This window comes from Gopherus evgoodei, chromosome 7 (genome assembly GCF_007399415.2).
Source record: "Gopherus evgoodei ecotype Sinaloan lineage chromosome 7, rGopEvg1_v1.p, whole genome shotgun sequence".
In the NCBI taxonomy this organism is placed as follows: Eukaryota; Metazoa; Chordata; order Testudines; family Testudinidae; genus Gopherus; species Gopherus evgoodei.
Window position 1 is genome coordinate 73,626,874 of NC_044328.1, and position 24,622 is coordinate 73,651,495.

General features: G+C 46.6%; 1 protein-coding gene across 2 annotated transcripts in view; it reads right to left on the reverse strand.

The window, feature by feature from the left end:
- Positions 1-18,760: 18,760 nt before the first annotated feature.
- Positions 18,761-24,622, reverse strand: part of PAX2 (paired box 2) — a 97,727-nt gene continuing 91,865 nt past the window's right edge. The window contains exons 9-10 of one of the 2 annotated variants that reach the window (XM_030569241.1): positions 21,089-21,175; positions 18,761-19,635 (exon numbers count right to left, since the gene is read on the reverse strand). In XM_030569241.1, the coding sequence (XP_030425101.1) occupies positions 19,514-19,635; positions 21,089-21,175 (209 nt within the window). In that variant the 3' untranslated portion in view covers positions 18,761-19,513. Of the gene's footprint in view, positions 19,655-21,088; positions 21,176-24,622 lie in introns of both variants that reach the window. The other variant, XM_030569242.1, reaches the window with a different exon arrangement.

Consider the following 24,622-nt stretch of genomic DNA (forward strand, 5'->3'; position numbering starts at 1 on the left):
TGGAGAGCCCCAGATGCTTCAGAAGAAGGTGCATGATCCCCCAGAATAGGCAGATGTGGAATAACCTGCCTCTTGCATTAGGACTTTGTCTCATCGCTAATAGTTAGAGATTGACTTAAGCCCTGAAGCACAAGATTTAATATCCCTGCCAAAGTTTGTTGGCATTAATTCTGGCAACTCTGGATATTCTTGCTTTCATATTTAATCCTCTTTTAATCTTGGTAACTTCTTGTCCTCAAGGGAATCCTGTGGCAGTGAGTTCCACAATCTAGTTTTGTGGTGTATGAAAAAGTGTGATCAGTTTTGAATTTTGCAGCCCTTTAATTTCATTGAATGTCTCCTTGTGCTCTGGTGACTTGCTGGGCCTGGGAATGCTAAGGAGGCTGCAGGCTCAGCCGCTGGAGAATGAGGCACCCTGTATTGCTTGTCAAATCAGTCCTCCTCGGCCAAGGAACGTCCCTGAAATGTAAGGCTATGCAGATAGCTTAACCAGCTCAATGGCTGATGAAATGCAGCATGGATAGAGGTAAGGAAATAGCTCTGTGGCAAAACTAAGCTGAAGTCCTTGTAGACACTGATAGCCCCCAAACTTCCAGGATTCTTTGAAAAGGGACCCCCGGTGTCATTGTGGATGGTTTAGATAATGTTTATGCTCAGGGTGCAGCGGCAGCTAAAGCAAATGGGATGCTTGGTGGAGGAGAAAATACATAGATTATCCTGGCCTTACATAGAGGGATGGTTAACCACAACTGGAGGACCAACTGGGTCCTGTTTCAGTTAGCTCACTTTAAGCTTAACACAGAGATTGCAAAGGGCCAGGGAAGGTCAATGAAACAGGCAGCAATACAACAGGACACATGCATAGATTAAGACCCATAAGGCCCATTCAGATCATCAAGCCTGACCTCCTGCATAACATAGGCTAGAGAACCTCCCCCAGTAACTTCTACATTAAGCCAGGACTTCTCCTTGAGCTAGAGCATATCTTTTAGAAAGACACCCAATTGTATATCAATACTGCAAGTAATGGAGAACTGATGGGAGCTGGCGAAGGCTGGGGCTAGCATCGGCGGATGACTCCAGTTTGCATTCTGTACTCAGTAGTTCACATGCTACTATAGATGAGGGGTCATTGTGGATCTTTTCCAGCCCCTTCACACTGCAGCTCATCTTAACTCCATCCAATACCTTTACCCCCCTTTCTTTGAATTATTTCCCTATTTAAAAGCCAGAAGCCACATCTCTGGCCTTTATGGAGTCTGACACAAGGCATGCTTCATGGGCAAGGGAAGAGACTATTGATGGGAGTGGAAGGAGAGGGGGACACTTGGACACCTGTAATTTTTTCTCAAAACACCATATACCTCCTTCCTACACAGAGGAAAGCAGACAGTCAGAAGAGCTTCATGGAAGTAGCGTCCTCCTTTCCCACAGGAAGGCTCCACCATTACATGACAGTCCCCTGAGCTTTTTCTGACCTCCAAAGACCTAATGAACAAGTTTATGCTTCCATATGCCTGCACCCACACCTCTGACCCCATATAGCCCCTGGTGTAAGAGGCACAAGTCTCTAGAAGCTATGCCCATTTAAACCAGGGTGAAGCTGGGCCCAGATTCCTGGCTATCATCTTCATCTCAAATCAGACGTATGACCTTGTGCAAGTCCCTTCACTTCTGTGCCATGGTTCCCATCTGTAAAATGGGGGCAACAACATTCTTCTCCATCATGAAAGTGCTCTGTACGACACCAGATGAAGAGCACAACCCCTCTCCCCTAAATCTGGCAATTCGAGTTCAGCCATGTGTGAGTTATTAGCATGGGGGGAAATCCCTGGAATTTCCCCCAAACTCAAAGGTCTGTCCTTCCCTGGCTCAGATAACACAAGTGCCACCAGAGCCTTTTGTCAGCCTTTCAACAATAGGAATCACCTGTGGGGGGAGTATAACTCTAGCAGGAGAACATTTGGGAAAGTTATGAGCGGGTGAAAGTTTTCACAGCCCTCTGGCCTAATCCAAAGCCCCATAGAAAGACTTCCATTAACTTCAATACGTTGTTGAGCAGGCCCTTGTAGAGCTGATACAAATATACTCCCAACTTGATTGACCTTATTCTGGGTGGCTGGGCAAGCTGGCACAAGGAGCTCTTGCCTCTGTCCTCATAGGTCAAGGGCTGCACAAAACCAGCTCCTTGGTGATTTTGACATCTCCATAGGGGTAGCTGGTTCTACATTGGTTAAAACATCCCCTGCCACCCCATTTACTTTTGGCTTGAGCAGAAGGCTGATAAATACCAGGACAGCGATTTAACCATGCTTGTCTCCTCCTCCCCCTGCCAGACCCCCTCAAAATGCCCTGCATCTCCCTCTCCTCCAACACAGGAGGTGATGTCTATTATTGGTCTCAGGGGCAAAGAGGTCTCAAATTAAATCACAATGGCATTGATTTTTGGCTTCTGCTATATCAGCCAAGCAAAATATGTAAGAAACAGTAAAACACATGAACCACCAACAGGTTCAAACAGGCAATCCATACCCAGAGATAAAAATCAAAGAGACACCCTGGAGACCCCAGTGGCAGCTGCATAGTTAAGGGTCTGCCTTACTGCTAGTAATAACAACCCACCCCCCTAGACTGTCCCTAACTCACACCCCTTTTGGGTCAGAAGTGTCTCATGTGGAGTCTCAGGCCAGAAGAGCCTTATTCTGGAAAGGGAGTAAACTCAGAGAAGTTGTTCTCAAGCAATAAAAGTGTAGGACTTCACTAGGGTTCTGTCCAGCCATGGGATCAGGGGTTTTGGTCTGGAGTTTCTCTACCAAGTGAAAAGTGATTTCTACTTCAGTATTGCCTGCAGCCCCAGTCATACACCAGTTCCCATGGTGCTCGGCACTGTACAGGCAGAACAAAGAGATGGTCCCTGGCCCCAAACAATTTACAAGCTTAGTGAGAGACAAGGCAGGTGAAGTGATATCTTTTATAGGACCAACTTCTGTTGGAGAGAAACAAGCTTTCAAACTACACAGAGATTGAGACCTGAAAAAGAGCTCTAGGGAGCTCCAAAGAACATCTCTCACCACCAGAAGTTGATGCAATCACAGATATTACCTCACCCACCTTGTCTCTCTAATATCCTGGGACCACCACTCACTGCAAACTACCATTTTAGTAAGACAAGGGATGACAGGCAGACAAAGGCAGGCAGGGGAGCACAAGGAAACAGTATTGTATAGTGTTGTATAAGCTTAAGTGTTTTAGGAACAGAAAAGTGACTCACCACTGGCACTCCCTCTCATGGCTAGGCATGGCAGGTTCTCCTCATTCACCACCCCAAGCTCACAATTGCTCTGGCCATGCAGTGGTCTGCCTCTTCTCCCAACTCAGCCCTCTAGCTTGTCACTTTCAGTCCCACCCCTTTTAGGGTAATAGAGAAGGCAATAAACTGAACTCAGATCAGCTGAACTCTTCACTCCTTTCCAGGCTCTGCAGGACAGGCCTCCCACACCTGCATCAAGTGACACCTCCAAACACAACAGTCCATCTTCCCCTTGTGTCAGGGTATTTCTGCACCACTTTTTCTAGAGGAGCAGTAGGGGAACCCAGGCAATCCCCCTCCTTTGAGAGCAGCCCAGGGACCCCACAGCAAGCAACTAAGCCCAGCTCCTTCAAACTCCTCACTGTCTCCCTGGACTCCTTCCTTGGCCTGCCTCTAGGTCCTTTCCCACAGCTCCTCTGTGGCCCTTCCTTCACACCCTAACAGCCAGCAGGACTGTAGCCTCCTTCCCAATCACCTCCCTTTATACTCACCATCAGCTCCTCCCCCAGCCAGGCTTCCTCTCCAGTTGGGTCTGGCCTGCCTTCCAGGTGCAACCAGGTGCACTAATTGCTTGTGACCTCCAGCTAACACTTGCATTACCTGTGTAGGATACACAATCCTTCCCAGGAATTTACAGCAGAACCAAAAAAGGGCTTGGGTAGAGCACGAGAAACGTCCTGTATATCCCAGCTGGCTGGAGAACTAGGGGCAGATTTTTCATAAGGATTCAAGGCCAGAGTTTTGGGGGGAGCCAAATGCCCAGCTCTCATTTAGGCACCAAAAGAAGGGTCAGATTTTCCAAAGCACCCAGCAACTGCCACAGTGACACATATGGCTTGGTTGTCAAAAGGGCTCAGCACCCAACGTGCACCCAATGTCCTGACCGCTTATGAAAATCTGATCACTTTATGTGTCTAAGGGCTCGTCCAGACTAGGGGGGGAAATCGATCTTAGATACGCAACTTCAGCTACGTGAATAACGTAGCTGAAGTCGAATATCTAAGATCGGATTACTCACCCATCCAGACGGCGCGGGATCGATGTCCGCGGCTCTCCGTGTCGATTCCGGAACTCCGTTCGGGTTGATGGAGTTCCGGAATCGATATAAGCGCGCTCAGGGATCGATATATCGCGTCTAGATTAGACGCGATATATTGATCCCCGAGCAATCGATTTTAACCCGCCGATATGGCGGGTAGTCTGGACGTACCCTAAGAGGGAGCTGGGCTTCTCTAGACTCTGACCCATACACTGTGCTCCTTTCCAAATGTCCACTAGGCTGGAGGTGTGACCCTCTGGACATTCTGCAAGTGGTCGGAGACCTAGTCTTTCTTCTGGAGACTTGTGTGGCTTTATAAAGAGGCAGAATTACCTAGTGGCTAGGGCACCAGCAGGGGAGCCTGGAGAGCTATGTTCTACTCCTGGCTCTGCCATTGATCTGCTGAATAACCTTGGTTGAGTTACTTCCCTCTCCATCATGTTGATATAGTGTATAAAATCTTTGGGGCAGGGACTATCCCTCATTCTGTGTTTGTACAGCAGCTAGCACATGAAGCCCTGATCTCAGCTGGTGTCTCCAGGTGCTACTGTAATACGAATAATAATGCACATAGATTGCATGTTGTTTTCCATGCCTGGCACCTGTAACTTCACCACTTTCTAGGCTCATCCAGTACCCCAATGCTGGTTGCTGTAAGCGCTGACTTTCTCCAAGCTCTTTTCCAGAGCTTGACCAATGAACCATGATGCACAGTTTGCAGCTTGATTTCACAAGCCACGCCAGCAAGCTTCCATGTGAGTGCTAGCTGGCACAATCTAGCATAGAAACTAGCCAGGGTCTCAGCTGGTGCATATCTCACTTGCCTGAAGTCATATGTTCTAGATGCGTTATATTGCCAAGTCCAAGCATTCAAACATCAAGAGTCAGACTCCACAAATCCTGAGATCAACTTAAAAATTATGAGCTTTTCGTTAATGTTTTTTTTTCTTTTGCCTTGTGGGTTCTGCGCCTGTAGGTCACATTTACATTTTCAAGCTTTTCTCTACAACCAGGACAGCTAAAAGCTGAGATTCTCCCCTAATCCCAGGATTCCAGGAACTAGGCCTAAAGTGCCAGATATTACAAGTCCTGTGCTGAAATTGTGCAAGTTAGCAACGCTGCCACACAATCGATTTCTGAGAGAAGCGGCTAGCTGCAGCTGGGCTACGCAAATTGCAGCAGCACCCACTAGACAGTACAAGAGACAAAGCTGGGGATGGAAACGAAGCAGAAAGAAAGAGAAAATAGAAAGTGAGCAGAGCTGGGTGTGTGGGGTGGCTTGAGAGGCGGATCTACAGTCAGAGGGCAGCATGGCAAGGGGAACAAGCTGCCTTGGAAGGCAAGGAGCTAGTGTGAGGAGAACATTCCAGTTCTGGCACTCAGAACTTTCAGCCAAATTGTGCTAGAGCTCCAGAGCAGGGAGTGCCGCTGCCATCTTTGCTGAGGGCTAAAGAAGCTGCCAGGAACTGTGTGTCAGACATCTTTGTTGGGGGCAGCAGAGTACAGAATCTTATAGCTGACACTAGTGGGAGCAGTTCAAAGGGGCTGGCTGCTAAGAATCTGCAATACCAGACTAAACAGGAAGGAAGCAGCAATGAGTTAGTTACAGGTTTGAAAGAAAACAACAGCAAGGAGCAATCATTAGCATGCTTCTTGCATCACCTAAGATCCCAGCACAGAAGGGATGGAGCTGTTGGGGTTTGTCTACACTAGCACTTTTGTCAATCAGGGATGTGAAAGAACACACCCCTGATCTACAAATGTGCCGGTGTGGACAGTGCTATGTCGGCGGGAGACACTGTCCTGCCAACATAGCTGCCACCACTTGTTGGGGTTGGTTTAATTACTCCAGCCAGAGAGCTCTCTTCCACTGGCATAGAGTGGCTACCCGGGAGACCTTACAGTGGCGCAGCTGCAGGGCTGTAAGGTCTGTATTGTAAACTTAGCCTTACTCTGTGATGGCAGAAAGGGATCAGCAGCATCAGACATGTGTTGGGTGCCCCTGATACTGAAAGCCCTCAACTATGCCCTGCTGCCATGCTATGGCCCAGACTGTGACAGCGCAGCCAACTCTGCCTGTCCAAAAATCAGGACACAGGCCTGCAAATAAACCCTGAGATTAGAGTCAAACTAACAAATGTGGGGTTCTTTTTATTTGCTATCTGGTTCTGAAGCTTTTAAACAGTTACATTTGCAAGTTCTTCTCCTCAACCAGGAGAGCTACAAACTTTTTTTCTAAATAGCTGAGATTCCCACGTAATCACCTGACTCCAGGAGCTGGGGCTCTAAGAGAAACATAAGACATCACTATCAAAGCTGGCAACACGGCTGTGAGTGGTCCATCTGCAGCTGCATGGGGTGTGTCGTAGTGATCAAGAAGGCTTCCCCTGCTCCTGCAGCTGCCTGGGGACTGCCCCAGACCAGCAGGCCATGAACTCTGCGGAGTGCTCACATTTGCTCTTCTCCTGGGGGCAGAATGCCAAAAAAGCAGTGGGGAAGAGGTGGGGCCATAGTGGAGAGAAGGTGGGGCCATAAGTGGAGAGTTTCACACGGACCATGGCTAAGTCCTACGGCCATGCCAGGCCACTCATTGCTGGCAGACCCAAGCACTGCCCAGCCTCATGGTGCCTGTTTGGATGTCACTTGAAATCCCCTCTAAACAGGTGACAGCTTCAATGGACAGGATGTGAAGTCCCCTGGACTCCAATCTCCATGAGGAACAACCTCTGCCCCACAGCTCTAACTTCCATGGCGTGTGTGTAGATTATTCCTGCTTGTTACCCAACCTCTCCTTCCTGTGTCATCTTAAACACCTCTTCCCTCTCACATCCAGGGTCTTGCACAGTTCCTTTCTCCAGGGTCCTGGCTGACAGGACCCTGTGTCTTCTATTGGGTGGGTAATTGGGCCTTGGCGGGGTGCTCAGAAAAGTGCAGGGAAGGACTTCGGTGGTGTCACCTCCCACCCCGGCTCTGCTGTGGCTCATCCCCCAGAACCCCGATGGCATAATCTGCCAGATCGAACAGTCTCACAATGCCTTTCCAGTCTTTGGGAAATCTGCCTGCGCTGAGGGGCTGTGGCTTTAATTCACTACACGAGAAATGATGTACAGAACAAAGCCGATGGGAGCCCCAGGCCTTTCTCAGGGCCAGGAGGAAAGGGACGAGCTGTGGATTTTATTAAAACTGAAGAAGGCAAACTCCCCCCTCCCTCTTCCAAAGCCCCAGCCGCCAATAGGGATTCAAGGCTCCACGAAGAGTCCCTCTGAGCACATGGCTGAACCGGAGGAGTGACAGGTGCCTCCTGATATGCCTAAATGAGAAGAGCCAATGGGAAGAGCCTGCTCAGCTTTTGTTGTCATCTGGCTTTGCTTGCAAAAGATGCGTTTGATTGACAGATGCATCAAGGTTCACAGTTTATTGGTTTTTGCAAAAGAGCCAGATCTGCCAATTTAGACAGGGGAGTGACACAAAACTTTCCATCTAAATGGACTAATTTTACCACAGGGAATTCCCAGGCAGAGCGCACCAAGGCAGGCGCAGTCCTGTTTTATTTTTTAACAAGGACTGAATGACAAATATAAACGACAGTTTGAGGCTGACGGAACATCAGCATTTGACACTTCACAGGGGAGCGGTGAAATAAACAATAGGCAGAGAAATTGAATTAGAATCAGCTGAGAGTCAGGGGTGCTAGAGGGAGAGAGATGGCCTGATCCTTCACAGTCATTTACATCAGGGCAAAGTCAGTGCTAAGTCGGTGTAACGTAGCTTTGTTAGCTGTTTGCATCCATTTGCATTGATGTACGTGGCTGCACAAAGATGCATGGCAGTGGAGACCCAAGCCTGAGGGCAGCTAATCCCTCTCTCCCTGCTAATTCAGGTAATCCAGAACTGCGTTATTGACAGCATCATCGAAGTTAAAGATGGCAAAGAACTACAGAGTAGGTTAATTGATCTCCCTGCCAATGCTGGACTGTTCCTTACAGGACATTGTCTAGGGTTCTGTCCAGTCTCGTTTCATTCTGCCATCTGCTAACTTTTGAGTGCTTGGTTTTGCAGCCTAATTTTAATTTCATTTTTTGTATAGAACTTCACAGATCGCAAAAATAAATAACAAATCTCCATCATGTGCAATTGTAATGGTCCTGACCATAGATCATCAGCCTGGGCCTTTCAGCTTAACAACAGAGCTGTTACCACTTGAACCACAGGAATAATGCGGTTAGCTGACAGAAGTAGTAGGCTGTTATCCTCTTTGTGCACAAGCCACTTAGGGAGCTGTGACTTACACACTTAGCCAGGGGTGTGACTTACACACAACTATTTGCTGCAGTAGCATGCTGGGAATCTGGATTCCTGGGTATTATTCCTTGTTCAGGGGTTGAGAGTGTGGGCTAGTCATTAGAACCCAGCCAGGGAAGTGGAGGGAGACTGTGACGTAGGACTCAGGTCTGGTCTACACTGGGGAGGATCGATCTAAGTTACGCAACTTCAGCTATGTGAATAATGTAGCTGAAGTCAACATACTTAGATCTACTCACCACGGTGTCTTCACTGCGGTGAGTCAATAACTGACACTCCCCCATCAACTCTGGGAGAGCACTCGGGGGTCGATTTATCGCTTCTAGACTAGACGCGATAAATCAACCCCCACTGGTCGATTGCTGCCCGTCGATCCTTCAGGTAATGTAGACAAGAGCTGGGCGAGTCACTGATTTTTTTTTTGTTTTGTTTCGTGGTTGAACCAAAATATCTCAAAAAAAAATTTTTTATTTGACATGAAACTACAATTTTTTTCTCGCCAAAATAACAATCCTCTCTCAAAAAGGTGTTAGTTCAGGACGAACAAACATTTTGTTTCACAGTTTGTTCTCAATATTTTTAACCATTTTTGTTTGTAGTTAAATCTGGCTAAACTGAGAGGCACCATTTCATTCAGAAAATATTGAAACAAAATATTGTGACTTTTTCAGAATTTTTCCCCATTTTTTCCCCAACTGAAACTATTTGCCAAATTCTACCTGAATTCATGAACAATTTTGCTCAACTCAAAACTGCATTTTTTTAGTGAAAAAACCCCACAGGGAATCATGGTGGATGCAGAAGGGACTCTGAGTGGACAGGAGACTGGGAGAGGAAAGGGGCAGAAACACAGGGACCATGTGCATGGCAAAGTCATGTAGAATGTGGGTGGACAATGTGAGTGGGACAGAAGACTGGGTGGGGGAAAGGAGGAGTACACTGAGGGGAGAGGCAGAGCTGCTGAGAAGGGCTTGGATAGTGAGAGGAGCAGGGGATGGAGCAGGACAGACTGGCAAATCCCTCAACCCAGGGGTAAGGCTAGGGTAAGTGGAATGCCCTCTCTGCAGACAGGGAGGAGGCTATATTTATGTTTATGAATTTTACATTGAATCTGGAACCTGAAGTGACAAACACACCTTGGAAGGGTGGCTTCTCCTACAGACTCAAACATCAGCCGGCAGCAGGGAAAAAAAGGATATTTTTGCTTTAAAAACCACCCCAAGACCTCATGATTTTTCAGCTAGTCTTATGATTTGTGTGTGTGTGTCTGATTCATGATTTTTTAACGTTTATGCTTGGCAACACTGCTCTTCCTTTCCCCTCCAACTGCAGTCCCCACTCTCCTCTTTCCCCCTTGTCCCAGCCCCAGGAAGCTCTAGGGAAGAGTGGGGGCAGGGAACTGATAGGCCAGCTTCCGTACTGTCCCAGCTCCTGAGTCTGCGGCCTTGTCAGCACTGAGTATATTATCCTGAGTCTTGTGAGATTTGGGGTACTTCCGGAAGCCCCAAGACCTGCGGGGCTGCAATGAGTTGAGCAGCTCAGCTTTCATTAAAAGAGAAGTACCGGTAAGTTTCTGGCTCTCAAGGTTTGGAGAAAAGCTTGAAAATGTGCCCCAAGTGCTCCCAAAGCCTCCCAAACCAGAAGGCAAATAAATATTGGGTTCCTTTTAATATGTAGGTTTTAAAAAATCTCATGATTCTACTCAATCTCATGAGTTTTTACCCAAGCTCATGATTTTCAGAGGGTCGGACTCGTGCCTTTATAATGATTGGGGTTGGCAATCCTGGGTTTGACAAACTTCTCATAATGCATCATGGGGAGCGGGGGCAGTTTCTCTGTGCTGAATCATGGGAAGTTAATTGGCCAGACACTGCCTCCAGCTGCCATGCCAATGCAGTCTAGTTTTTTGTTCTTTACAAATCCATGCAGTTTATTGTCCATGTCTCCATTAGCCTCTAGCTGTTCCATGAGTCTTGCCCTCACCCCCATATTTCCCCAGTATTTTACTCAGGATAGAAGGACCAATATGTAGACACGTGAGCTGTTCATTAGTAGGATCATTCTTCTTTTCTTTAGAAGATGGGTACCATATTTGCTTTTCTTCCATCCTCCCCAGTTGCCACGTTTTTTCAGAACTGATTGCCAGGGGAGAGAATTCATTAGCTAACTCAATAGCCTCAGATTCATATCATCAAGACAGGTTGGCTGGGATTATACACGCTCATGGATTCCAAGGGCTCAGTTATCTGCTCCTTATTCAAATATCCTTTTATAGGGCCTTTGTCATATCAGAATAGTTCAAATGCCTCTTTTTCTCATCCAAGTAGCTATAAAAAGGAATTCATTGTCTCGGCCATTGGCGTGCAATCCCTTATTTCATCCCTCTCCTTGTTGAGGCTCAGATTCTGATGTCCTTACTAATGCTGTATAGTACCTTGCCCTTGAGAATGGCCGTGGGCTGCAGTAGGATTAGTAAAGGAATACAGTGTGCAGGAGGATGGCAGAATCTGGTGCTCTCTACTATTTCTTTTTTCCAGGCTGTAACAGCTCCTGAGACTGGATGTCTTTCTTAAACTATGCTGTAGTTCAACCATGAATTACAGGGCTAGAGGCCGGAATTACAGAGTGAAATTTTCTGGCTTGTGCTACGCAGGAGATTAGACTAGATGAGCAGATTGGCCTTAAAAATCTATGTAGCTATTATTAAACCAGAATGAAATTTGAAAATCCATTTTCCTTTCCACCAGCGATGCTGGTTGTTGACTCTTAGTGAGATACTCATCTCTGACAGTGAATGTAGGTTGGTCAATTTCCTTAGTTTGTAGTCAGGTTCACTTCCCAGTTCTCACACATCAGCCCATTGCTGTCCTGGGCACAGGGGTGCTGGAACAATTTGTATAGTGTGGGAGCTGAGAGTCATCGAACCACACTGTAAACCCTGCATATGAAAGGAAACCACTTCAAGCCAGGGGGTGCAGCAGCACCCCCTGCAACCCTAATTCCAGCCCTGTGCCTGGGTGGATTACTAACACCTGCAGCTGTGCAGAGAAAGGTAGTTTCGTTTTGTAGAGAATATCGATATTTCAAAATTTGGTCTCGTTCTGATTTGGAACAAAACCCCAAATTTCAAAATTCGTTGTGAAAAGGACTGGAGTCCTGGTTCTGGGCCTGTCTGCCTGCCTGGGGGAGCTGCCGTGGATGCTGGCTGGAGGCGCTGGGGTCCGTGGCTCTGAGGCAGTCCACCAAGTGGTTCTGTTGCAACTTTGTCAATTTAGACGAATCAGCATTCTCCAAAAGAAAAAATGCTCTGGAGAAAACAAAATTTAAATTGAACCAACTGTTCCGATTACAAAAACCAAAGCCAAAACAATTTCATGGAAGTATTTCTGTTCAGACTTCAGAGGAGCTATGCTGCTTTACATAAACTGGGGATCTGGTCCCTTGATGTCAATGGAACTATGCAACTTTACATCTGCTGAGGATCTGGCCCATTGATTTTGTGTAAAAACAATTTAAAGAAGCATAAAAAATTTGGATGCAAACCTAGTTTGGCCAAATTGCGAGCACCTTGCTAGGGTTTCACTGGGCCTGTACTAAGTTAAATTCCCTTGGACTTCACGTTGAGCTGATGCCTGAGGAAACATTGAGTAAACAGCTCAGGATCTCGCCTGTTTACGGTGCTCCTTAAAATAAGATACAGCTATTTCTTATGCAGAGGATGAATACTAAGGCTGGTGCCTGGGCTATTAATGATGTTTCATTAAGTTTTGCCCCTCAACTGACCAGGATGATTCAGAGTAGAGAGGAGGGTGTGGTAAAGCACCAAATTATAGGGATTCTACTCACGGAAATAAAGCAGATGTCTGTTAGTATAGCAGAGTGGCAGGGGTTAGCTCTAACAGCTGTCAATCACTCTCCCTTCTGTTGAGGCTTTGCAAACTACACCCACTCTGTCCAGTCACTTTGGCTGAGAACTGGGACTGACTCTGGAAGGTTAAAATACGCCCGGAAGACACCTTGAGCAAGTGATGCTAACCCCCAAATGAGACTACGCGGAGGCAGGAGAGGTGCCCTAGGTCACTGTAATGCAATGGCTAGCCCAGTAACATCTGGACTGTTTGGGAGACACCAGATGTAAGCAGTGATGAGCTGCCAAAATCTTAACAACTGGTTCCCTATAAAAAGTTCTGCTTTAAGGGATGTGCCACAGTATGTATTTTTTGTACCAATAGGGTTACCATACGTCCGTATTTTTAAAAATTCCTCCCGGACAGCAATTTAAGAACCAAAAAGCTAGACATGTCCGAGAAAATACGGATGTATGTTAACCCTACCTAAAGTTCTTTTTTAAAAAGATGGGCCTGAACCAGAAATGAGCTCCGTTTCACATGTCTGAGTCCTTGCCACTCCTAGGAGTGTGCTAGGGTGACCAGATGTCCCAATTTTATAGGGACAGTCTCAATTTTTGGGTCTTTTACTTATATAGGCTCCTATTACCTCCCTACCCTCTGTCCCAATTTTTCACACTTGCTGTCTGGTCACCCTAAGATATGCACGTGTGGTTCCCAGCTGCTCCCTGCCCCCCTCATTGAAGCAGGTGTGAAGATTTACTCCCTGGGAACTGCAGGGCACCAGTGGACATAGGGCCAGCTGCAGACAGGGGCATGGGACAGGGCTAACTGGAGGCAGGGGGTATGAGGCTGGCTGTGGGCAGGGTAGGAGGTGTGGAGCTGGCTGGAGGCAGGAGGGTGCAGGGTTGGCTGGAGGCAAGGGGGTGCGGGGCTGGCTGGAGGTAGGGGCTGGCTGCAGGCAGGTTGCAGAGGGTCGGACTGGCTGGAGACAGGGGGGTGTGGGGCTGGCTGGCTTCAGGCAGGGCCACACGGGGGTGCATCAGGGGTTGGCTGTAAACGGAGGAGTGTGGGGCTGGCTGGCTTTGGGCAGGAGGGTGCAGCAGGGTTTGGCTGGAGACAGGGCAGAGGATGCGGCAGAGGCTGGCTGCAGGCAGGGGGTGCAGGACCGGCTGGAGACAGGGGCTGGCTGTGGGCAGGGTGGCGGGTATTCACGGGGAGAGCAGCTAGGAGCAGCAGGACGCAGCCCGGGCCCAGCAGACCAGGTGGGGACCCACCAAGCAGCAGCGGGAGCCCCAGGGCCAGGGGAGCAGCAGCAGCAACATGGCCAGGCAGCAGCCCACAAGGCTCCCGCAGTGCAGCGCCACTGGCGGCCGGAGGAGGAATTACATCATTTCCCAGCTGGAGCCCATCAAAGCCACAGAGCCCCCTCCCAGGGAAGCAGGTTAACCACCAGTTCTAAAACTGCTTCAAAATTTAACAACCGTGCGAACTGGTGCAAACTGGCTCCAGCTCATCACTGGATGTAAGTGTATCATTGGGAGTCCATTGAGAGAAATCAGTGGAAGAGGGACTTCCGCTGGCACTTCACAAGGCAGGGAAGCTGGGCTAGTGGAAGCTCACAGAGGCGGGATGCATTGCTAGAATGCATATGGTGCCTTCTATCAGGCAGAGTGACAGTTAGAAGTAGTGGTGTTTACTGTTTACAGGGTGCCCAAAGGGTGTAGGTGCAGGGAGTGTGACAACCCAGAAACCCCAGGGTCAATCTACTGGAGAGAGAGAAAGAGAAACAAGCCAGGAGCCACCAGGGTGACATACAAAAAAAAATTGTTTTTATTTCTGATGTGCGCACACACACAAAAAAAAAGGAGAAGAGGAGGAAGAAGAAAGAAGAAAAGATTCAAACAGAATTGAAGCAATGAGGAAAAGCCAAGAATGGCTGCAACAGCCTAGAACAGGTATGACCCTACACCTGACAATGCCCTCCTCTCCCACCCACCATCCTCCCAGCAGCCGCTGCTAGTTCTGGCTTGATTGTGTTGTCGGTTCTAGAATTGTTATTTAATCCCTTTTTCCTGCCTTTCAAATCTTTGTTACCTTCTCAGACCTGAGCGAGGAGCACATTGCAGTAGCGTGGATGGGTCCTACAGAAACCCTCATCCAGTCAGTCCTGAGCAGGACGGGTCTGGCTGTTGTTTCTTTCTCTTGGGGGCTGCATATCCTTTGGGTGAAAAAAGTCATTTTTTCCCCCAAAGATCAGTAAAACAAGATTCCTTTGGGGAAAAAAATGTATCCAGAATAACATTCGCGAGGAGAGATGGGTGCAGGGTTGTTTGGGTTTTGTTTGTTTAATATCCTCACATTCATGTTGTGATTAGTTCTGAAGCCTTGCTCTGTATTTGACTCAGCACTATTGATGGATCAGAAAGCATGCAGACATGGCCCCGTTTCAGCACGCTGAGGTAAAAATCCCCACATTTACAGGTCATAAAAGGTGTCTTTTTAATGGAATCTTCCCTCCCTCCCTTCCCTCCCCCATTGCTCCCACATCCCAGCAAGGCCTCTAAACAAGAGGTCAGTTAATGAGAGGACACAGGAACTTCAGAGAACAGGCCTCAAGTGCCACCAGGTTCCAAATGCTGCATTTCCTGTTCCTTCCAGCAAAGCACATCATTTGCAACAGCTCATGGGATTCTTTCCCCCAAAAGAGAAAAAAAAAAGGGTTGTGCCACCCTTCTGCTTGGTCCGTTAGAGAAAGCAAACATGGCAATGAAGCAAAGAATGACTGGAAAAGACAAGGAGAGCGAGGAAGAAGAGTAAAGAAAAGAATGACAATAAAGAGAAGTGAGAGAGAGAGAAAGAGGAAAGGAAAAGGAGAGGGAGGGAAGGGCAGTGGAAATCATTGCTATTGCTAATAATACTTTACACTTCTGTAGAGCTTTCTATCCAAGGACCTCAAAGCAGTTGGCGAACATTAACAAATTCAGCCTCACTCCACCTCTGTAAAGTAGGAAAGTATGATCATGCCCATTTGATAGATGGGGGACTGAGGTGCAGAGAGATGATGTGACTTGACAACATTTACCCAAAGCCAAGAAGAAAACTCAGGAGTCCTAGCTCTGTCATCTGGTCTGACCACTGGAAACACCGATCCCCTCTCCAGAAGTGATGGTGGGCTAGAAATGAAGGAGTAATGGAGAAAGAAATAAAGGGTGTTGGGGAGGGAGATAAAGAGGAGAAATTAAAGGAGGGAGGAAAATAAAGTAGAGCAAGGGAAGGAAAGAGAGCAGAATGGAGGAGAGACATGAAACACAGTGACAGATTTAGCTGGATTTTGCATAGTGATTTTGTTTTCCTTCCAAAGTTTATTTTTTGTTTGTTTTTTGTTGTAAATTTTTTTTAAGAAAAATGAAAAAAAAATCCACCTAAAATAAACCAACTCCCAGGCTCCTGGGGAAGGAGCCCTTCTACAATTTGGCTGTTCCCTCAGGTTCTGAGTTTGTGCTGTGCTTTATTGAACAGATAGTTTTGTTTTCAGTGAGCACAACGAGACTTGCACAGTACAGACAGCGCGTTCCTTATGTACAGGATGAGACGAGGCTGTTTTAATTACTACCATGATGATGATGGAGATGAACTTATATACAAGAGGAATTGCCTTCACATTACACACATTATCTTCCTACAAAGCAGCAATTGTTTTTGCAAATAACATAATATTAAATAATTGGTAGAATTTTTGTGTTTCCTGCATAGCCCAATGTAATGGAATCTATATGAATATTGATGGTTTTCTTCTGCATAATATCACCACATAAATCCCCGTGTCAGCACTAGACTTTAGCTATAATACTGCTTTACAATGCATCCATCGACTGTAACTCAAAACAATCAACACAAGAAACTCTTTGGCAAATGTAATTCATTACATTTGCATGGGGCTTTACGGGGGAGGTGATGGAAGAGGATAAGAATGCCTGGTCCTGTGCATATTACTCTGTCCTTCTGTTTTCCTGATCAAACCCACATGCTGTTCTTCTAAACTTTCTAGGCCAAATCAATACATAGAGGAAATCCTCTTGCATCAGTGGAGTTAAACCAACTATGAATTTGGCCCTCTGAGCATCAAATTAAGCCAGTCATGACTGAGCCTACCAAATCCTGCCTTCTCAGCCTATATTATCTCTCTGTGAAGTGCCATCATAAGACTGGACTTTTCTCAGTGGCTAGCTGTTTTGGAATAGGCTTCCTGTTTTGGAACAGGTTGTCCAATGTGAGGTGTGTCAGTCTCATGTTTTCTAGCCCCTTGGGTTATTCTAGTTGTCAGGCTTGGGGTTAGATACCTCTGGTCTTGACTGCATGCTGGGTGAAGCTGGATTTTGGACAAGGAGAGCAGAGGTACTACTGAGAGAATCAAATGGGGACATCATAGCTTATGGCCCAGCATTTATCTAGTATGTGGGGGACAAACCAAGGGGATGATAAGGGTGAGTTTTTGAAAATGATTAACCAGTGTCTCTTTTTTCATTTGAGATAGACTGAGACAATAGGCAAAATTTTTGACCCAGTCACAATGACATAAATCTGGATAAATTCCAATAACCATTGACTTCAGTGGGTTCACAGTAATGAATCTGGAGCAACTCCATTGACTTAGTAGGGGTGGAGTAACTCTGTTGACTTCACTGGAGTTACTAAGGATTTACCAGAACAGATTTTAGGCCCTTATCTTCTGTGTAAACAAAAACATTTCCTCTTAGCATTCTGTGCCATCCTATTGCAGAAAATGCATCCATATGGTCACCCTGAGATGTGCAAGTGCTGAAAAGAGCTTTGGGTGAGTGGAGTCTTTTGGACCATTACAGCCAGCTGCTGCTGATGGACTTTTCTTGCCTTCAGGCTAACCCTGGAGACAGAAAGCTGAGTCCACGTGCACATTTCATTCAGAGGCTGGAAACCATGGGCTTTATACAAATGCTAGGTTTGGAAATTGCTCCACGGTTCACATTTCTACCCTCAATGGGTTGATTCTATCCTGCCTTTATTCATGGACAGTAGCCTACTCATCTTATCCCAATCCTCTCTTTAAACCAAGAATGAGAATCTACCTTTTGCTGCTCAGGAGATCAGCTCTAGCCTTCATGTTTTCTTTGACTAGCTTTTTGGGAGTGTCAGTCCAAAGAACAGGAGCATCTGAAGTTGTCAGCAATACAGGAGTAATAAGCATTTCCACTGACAATCAGCCTTTTGCAAAACAGTGCTTGGCAATCACTGGGGAACCAAAGAGAGCAGGAATCACTACAGAATCATTACAAGCGCATTCAGGAATCAGGGAGTGAATATTATGGTGTGTAATATAGGCTTGAGGGTGCAAAGATGAGGGTATAGGGGATAGATGTTAGGGTGCAGAACACAGAGAACTAAGTGTAGGGATTAGGGTGAAGGGACCGTGAGGGTGGGATAGGGCATAGAGTGCAAGGCTGCAGGGGTTTGGGAATTGAGAATAAAACACTTAATGGGGTTGTAGGGATTAAGATGTAGGTATTCAGGGAGCAGTGTAGAGCACAGGTATTAAGATGTGGGAGTTAAGATGTTAGGCTGACTGAGGCAGGTGTGGTTAAAGGGAGTAGGTGCAAGTTTAAGCGCATGGGAACCAAGCGGTAGGGAACCAAGCAACAATCCCAGTCAATTCTGAATTTGTCTGTTTCAGCTCTGCTGGCAAAGGGAGATCTAATGGACCTGCATGAAACCCCACACATTCCTTTCTACCACAAGCGCAAGTTAGAGCACGAGACTGGGTTTGTTTTCTATGTTTGATGACAACTGACATGGAAAAAGCTGACTTCCCACAGGGTGTGTTTAGTTGGCTGGTTTGTTTGGTAACTTTTTTTTGCCAGATGTGAATTGTCCACACTGCTCTCCAGAGAATGGGATTGGGATTAGGAAAAGAGGAGGTGATGGGGCAGAGCTGGCCTCCAGTCCTCTCCACCATCACATTCTAGTGCAAAACAGAAAGGAAATGAAACCCAAGAATGAAAGGGGAGCATCAAACATCAGAGGAACTTGTGTGCCGTTCGGGTGAGGGGATTTGGGTTTATTTTTGTAGGGTTTTTTTTATTTTGTTTTTTTGTTGCATTTTTTTTTTTAGAAAATTGGGGATTTGTTCATTTTTTTTCCTTTTTACAGACCTTCATGACAAAGCATAAAAACACAGTTATATTTATATATCTATTTATATATTTCTTCATTTCATCGGTCGGTTGGTTGATGTCGCTCCATCCTCCTGTCTGAGCTGATTGTGTGTCACAGAAATTGTGTTTGTGTGTGTTTCAACCCAACTCCAGCCTGCGAGGTCACAACACGCTGGGTGTGGCCTTCAAACGGAACCTTGAAGGAAGCCAAGGCATGAAGAGAAGAGTGGGGATGGAGCACACAGAGAGACCCGGGGTGGCGGGGGAAGGAGGAGGAGGAATGGAGAGTGTTGCACTTGGGCCTTTCCTTCACTGCCAGCTGGGTTGCCTCTTTGTGCTGCCATACCCATGCTAGCCAGACCAGTCCCTCAGGCCTCTGAAACAGGCTTGTCAGTTAGCATTTTGAAGCATCCACCACAGAAGAAAGTTTCTTGAGGGAACAATTTGTTGCAGGTGGCTTCCTCCCCACTTTACCCTGCCTCTACCACTCCCTGGAGAACAGGGTCCTGTATAAACAAGGGTTGCAGGTTGCATTGCTTGAATTCCCCTCAGTCTTCAAAATCAGGGTGGCCTTGCGTGGCTGAACTGTGCCTGGGATGGTTTGAAGGACTACAGCAGCAGGTGAGCTGGCCACAGGCCTTTCCTGTTGTCCACAGAAGTAGTTGAGTTGGGGCGAGGGACAGAGTGCAGGGGACGCGTATATCTCAGTCCGATGCCGTGAGCGCTTCGATCCAGCACATTCTGCAGGGAAGGGGAGGGATAGCTGGGCGTGGAGGGGGACGGAGAAGTTCTCTTCACCCTTCCCAGGGATGGAGAACGTTGATCAGACAGGTACAATATGAAGGCCTAAGCTGTCGCCCTGCAGTTTCATGTGGTTTCCATGGTAACTAGTGGCGGTCATAGGCAGCGGCAGCAGTGGGAGGTGCAGCGCCTCGGGATGTGGCACTATAATAATAAGGGGAACCTGAAAGTTAACACAGGAGAAGAATGGACTGGTTTGAAAGGACAAACAGTAAAAAAATAAAAATAAAAAAAAAGAAGAAAACAAAACAAAACAAAACAAAAGAACAAAAGGAGAAGGACCAAAGGAAGGACCTGTGGCCAGGAGCAGGTGGGCCAACACTTCCACCCAACTGCTGTATTTCTCTGAAGATACATTGCCACACATCATGCTCCTGGTAGAGCTGGTCTCCCCAGGGCTGGGAAATCCTCCTTCCTGTAGACCAGCGGTTCCCATGCTATGGGCTGCACCCCCACTTGGGGTTGTGCCATTAGCAGATAAGACTGCGCTCCCAATTGAATATGATGGCTCCTCCTCCAAATGGCGCTCTCTGCTTCATCTTGCATGCACATCTATTTCTGCTGGGGCCCTGTGGAGGCACTGCAAAATGAGCACCCTGTCCTGGATTCTTTGGTTGCTTTGTTGCTGTCTGGCATTGCGGGAATCAATAAGTCTCCAAATGGGGGGGTGAAGGCAAAATATCTGGGACCCATTGCTGTTGCCCTTCTGCACAGGGGCTGAGAGGTCAGTGTGTGAGTATCACTCTGGCAGCACCCCGTACCTGAGCTGCAGCAATTCATCTGCAGTAGGCCTCTAGGGGTTGGATTGACTGAACAGATGTGATATGGAGCTGTGAGCCATCTCCAAACGCAGCTGAGGGAGAAACAAAACAATTGTCCTTTGTTTCATTGCTTGGGATTTTGATCACACTTGGAAGAGAAGCCCTCTGGGTGGTTATTGGATGGGAGTTAAATAGTGATTGATTATTAAGATCACATTTGCTGAGGTTTAACAACACTGGAATAAAATTTGTATCTATTACTCAGTTGTTAAACCTTAGTGAATATGTAGTTAATAATCACAGCTTATTTATTTTACATACAATAAATCTCCTCCTGTTCCTGTACAATGAAATGCTGTGTGAGAGGACAGAGTTTTAGGGCTTTTCTCCTCCCCCTATCCCCAGCAACAGATTTTACTTTTTCTGTGAACATTAGGTTCAGTGGGGCTCCATCCCTGCTGGACAGACTCCACCAGCCACTCACAAACTTGATCAAATTGACCCAAGCATTGTGGGCATTGCTCCCGGGTGGAGAACTTGCTGACCACCCTTGGAATGGGCTCTGGGTGCAACCCATGGAGAAATGAGAACCTGAAGTGGATTTCTGACCTAATCTGAAGTAGAGTCTTGGAGCAGCCTCAGGTCAGAGAAAAAAGAGATGTCATGAAAATACTCACTGAGAGGCCAGACTGGACAGTGAGGGAAATGACCTTTAGCCTGGCCAAATACTTGCAGACTCATTTCAGAAAACAAACGAACAAATGAAAAGAAAACAAAGAGACGTACAGAAGGAGCGCGAGGCGGGTGAGTGTGTGTGCGGGCAGGCAGGTACTCACTTAGTAATGCGGGGTTGCTGAATCGCCAGGCCTCGTTGTAGGTCGTGTACTGAGGGTGACTGTAAGGGTTCCCCGAGAACTCGCTCCCTGCAAGGAAAAAAGTGAGAAGTGAAACACAGTGGGAAAGACATGTCTCTACCTTTTCCCTGAGCTGGCACTTAGGTTCATCTGATCCAGACCATACCAGTTTACATAGTTTCTTCATCCACTTGGAAGTGCAACTTCAGGATATACAATTCTTTAATGTTCAGTGCAATGCTGCCGACCCTGGACAGTCAAAAAGCATGAGTCAGGCCCTCAAAATCACAAGATCTTTCTGAAATGTTTAAAATATTGGACTATTTTTCTTTACCACCTGGTTTCCAGATCTGCAGGGTGCACTGGGGGGGTCATATTTTCAAGCTTTGCTCTGCAACTATGAGGGATAGGAACTTGCATTTTTTTAAAAATGAAAGCCAAGATCCACACCTAATCCCATGACTCCAGGAGCTGGGCCTTTAAAAGAAACACCAAAGATTGCAAGACTCATGATAAAACCATAGGAATTGTCAACACTGTCAATAGCAACTCACGTTGGTTAGTTTTGTTCTTAGTAGGATGCTGGGGGTTGTGAAATAGGGAAGAGTTGTTAAGGAGAAAATCGTGGGTGGTGGTCATCAGAAGTACTTCACAGGGAAGTGAGGGGGAATGCTATATATGAACTGCAGAGTGGAATATGAATGCACAGCCCTTTCTTTCCTCCCCCCTCCATACCATCGTCCAAGCCACAAGAGTGGCTCTGATGATGGGCGCCCCATTGATATTCTCTCAATGACTCTTTCAAGTACATAACAGGTTGTTACAAGGAGGAGGGAGAAGAGTTGTTCTTCTTAACCTCTGAGGACTGGATGAGAAGTAATGCGCTTAAATTGCAGCAACAGAGTTTTAAGTTGGACATTAGGCAAAAATTCCTAACTGTCAGGGTTCTTAAGCACTGGAATAAATTGTCTTGGGACCGGTTCTGTTCAATATCTTCATCAACGATTTAGATGTTGGCATAGAAAGTATGCTTATTAAGTTTGCGGACGATACCAAACTGGGAGGGATTGCAACTGCTTTGGAGGACAGGGTCAAAATTCAAAATGATCTGGACAAGTTGGAGAAATGGTCTGAGGTAAACAGGATGAAGTTCAATAAAGATAAATGCAAAGTGCTCCACTTAGGAAGGAACAATCAGTTTCACACATACAGAATGGGAAGAGACTGTCTAGGAAGGAGTATGGCAGAAAGAGATCTAGGGGTCATAGTAGACCACAAGCTTAATATGAGTCAACAGTGTGATACTGTTGCAAAAAAAGCAAACGTGATTCTGGGATGCATTAACAGGTGTGTTGTAAACAAGACACGAGAAGTCATTCTTCCACTTTACTCTGCGCTGGTTAGGCCTCAACTGGAGTATTGTGTCCAGTTCTCGGCACCGCATTTCAAGAAAGATGTGGAGAAATTGGAGAGGGTCCAGAGAAGAGCAACAAGAATGATTAAAGGTCTTGAGAACGTGACCTATGAAGGAAGGCTGAAGGAATTGGGTTTGTTTAGTTTGGAAAAGAGAAGACTGAGAGGGGACATGATAGCAGTTTTCAGGTATCTAAAAGGGTGTCATCAGGAGGAGGGAGAAAACTTGTTCACCTTAGCCTCCAATGATAGAACAAGAAGCAATGGGCTTAAACTGCAGCAAGGGAGATTTAGGTTGGACATTAGGAAAAAGTTCCTAACTGTCAGGGTAGTTAAACACTGGAATAGATTGTCTAGGGAAGTTGTGGAATCTCCATCGCTGGAGATATTTAAGAGTAGGTTAGATAAATGTCTATCAGGGATGGTCTAGACAGTATTTGGTCCTGCCATGAGGGCAGGGGACCGGACTCGATGACCTCTCGAGGTCCCTTCCAGTCCTAGAGTCTATGAGTCTGAGAGTCTATGAGTCTAGGGAGGTTGTGGGGAATTCTCCATCATTGGAGATTTTTAAGATATGGTTAGACAAACACCTGTCAGGAATGGTCTAGATAATACTTAGTCCTGCCATAAGTGCAGGGCACTGGTCTAGATGACCACTCGAGGTCCCTTCAGGTCCTAGGAGTCTATGACTTCCATACAAAACTTGCTCAGGTTACAAGTCAAAAAGTGATTTTTCCAGTTGCTTGTGCAATATGACTGGAAGACATACATTGTGGTCAGACTGGGTGATCATAATGGTCCCTTCTGATCTTAAAATCTATGAATCTGTTGAGTAAGGAGAGAGCATTTTTAAATAGATACTTGTCTGATCATCACCTCTCTTTAATGAAACTGCAGACAGGCTGGGAAAGAGCAATGCCAGCCAAGAGCCTCTGTAATGCACTCAAATGACACTGAACATAGGTCTGAACTTTGAAAAGAAGTGGGAAAAGAACAAAGTGGCCATGGTACCTGGTCTGTACAATCTGATAATAACTTGCCAGCTATTCTCTGTAGGGACCAGAGTCCTTGATAGACAAACAATGAGTGTAGAAAGCATCCAGGCCTTCTAATAGAGATCCACAGCATGGAGGTTAAAGGCAATAAAGCAAAGTACTGGAATGCCTCAGACACAATTACCAAAGAGATTTCAATTCATTATTCTCTAATCTCTGCCAGTGCTTCCTTCTCAGGAGCATTAGAGCCAAAGGGCCATATTCTCTGCTGGTGAAAAATGAGTCCATGGAGTCAACACAGCTACAATGATTTACCCTGATAAGGTTCTATTGGGTTTTCTAAGCAATTCAGAATAATAGCATAAACTAGTCACCATAAAAAGGTCAACTTTTGTCAAGAGCTACACCCCCCCTTTCCATCTTCCCCTCTCTGAGGTCTGAGGTACTGCAGTTACAGTAGTTCTTAATCGGAGGGCTTGTCTCCACTTGAAATACTATAGCTGTACTGCTGTAGCACTTCAGTGTAGACACTACCTACGCTGACAGGAGGGGCTTTCCCATCAGTGTAGGTAATCCACCTCCTCGAGATGTGGTAGCTAAGTCAATGGAAGAATTCTTCCGTCAACCTAGTGCTGTCTACATGGGGACTTAGGTCGGCTTAACAATGTTGCTCAGGGAGGTGGATTTTTCACACTCTTGACTGATGTAGTTAAAATGACTTAATTTTCTAGTGTAGACCAGGCCTGAGTAGAGGGAAATAGTTCAGATTCTACCGAGTTGGAGCTGTTGGCAAATGTTGACTTTATAATGGCAACCACTGAAACATCCAGCCCTGGAAACCTTGATGGATAGATGGGGGATAGTCACAATATCCCTGCTAGAGAGAACATGGGATGCCCTGGGGGGCAGGCAGAGGGAGACTACACAGAGGCAAAGTACCAAGCATGGCCCTGCTGTAACATCACTGAAGTGAGCTGCTCAGCAGAGCTATACCGGGGAGAAACCTAACCCAGAGAGAAGGAAAAGGCCAACCAGGTGGGCATTTCTGCTCCAAGCTGGCTCATATAGCATAGCCCATGTCTCGGTATGGCTGTGGGGGAGAGCAAAA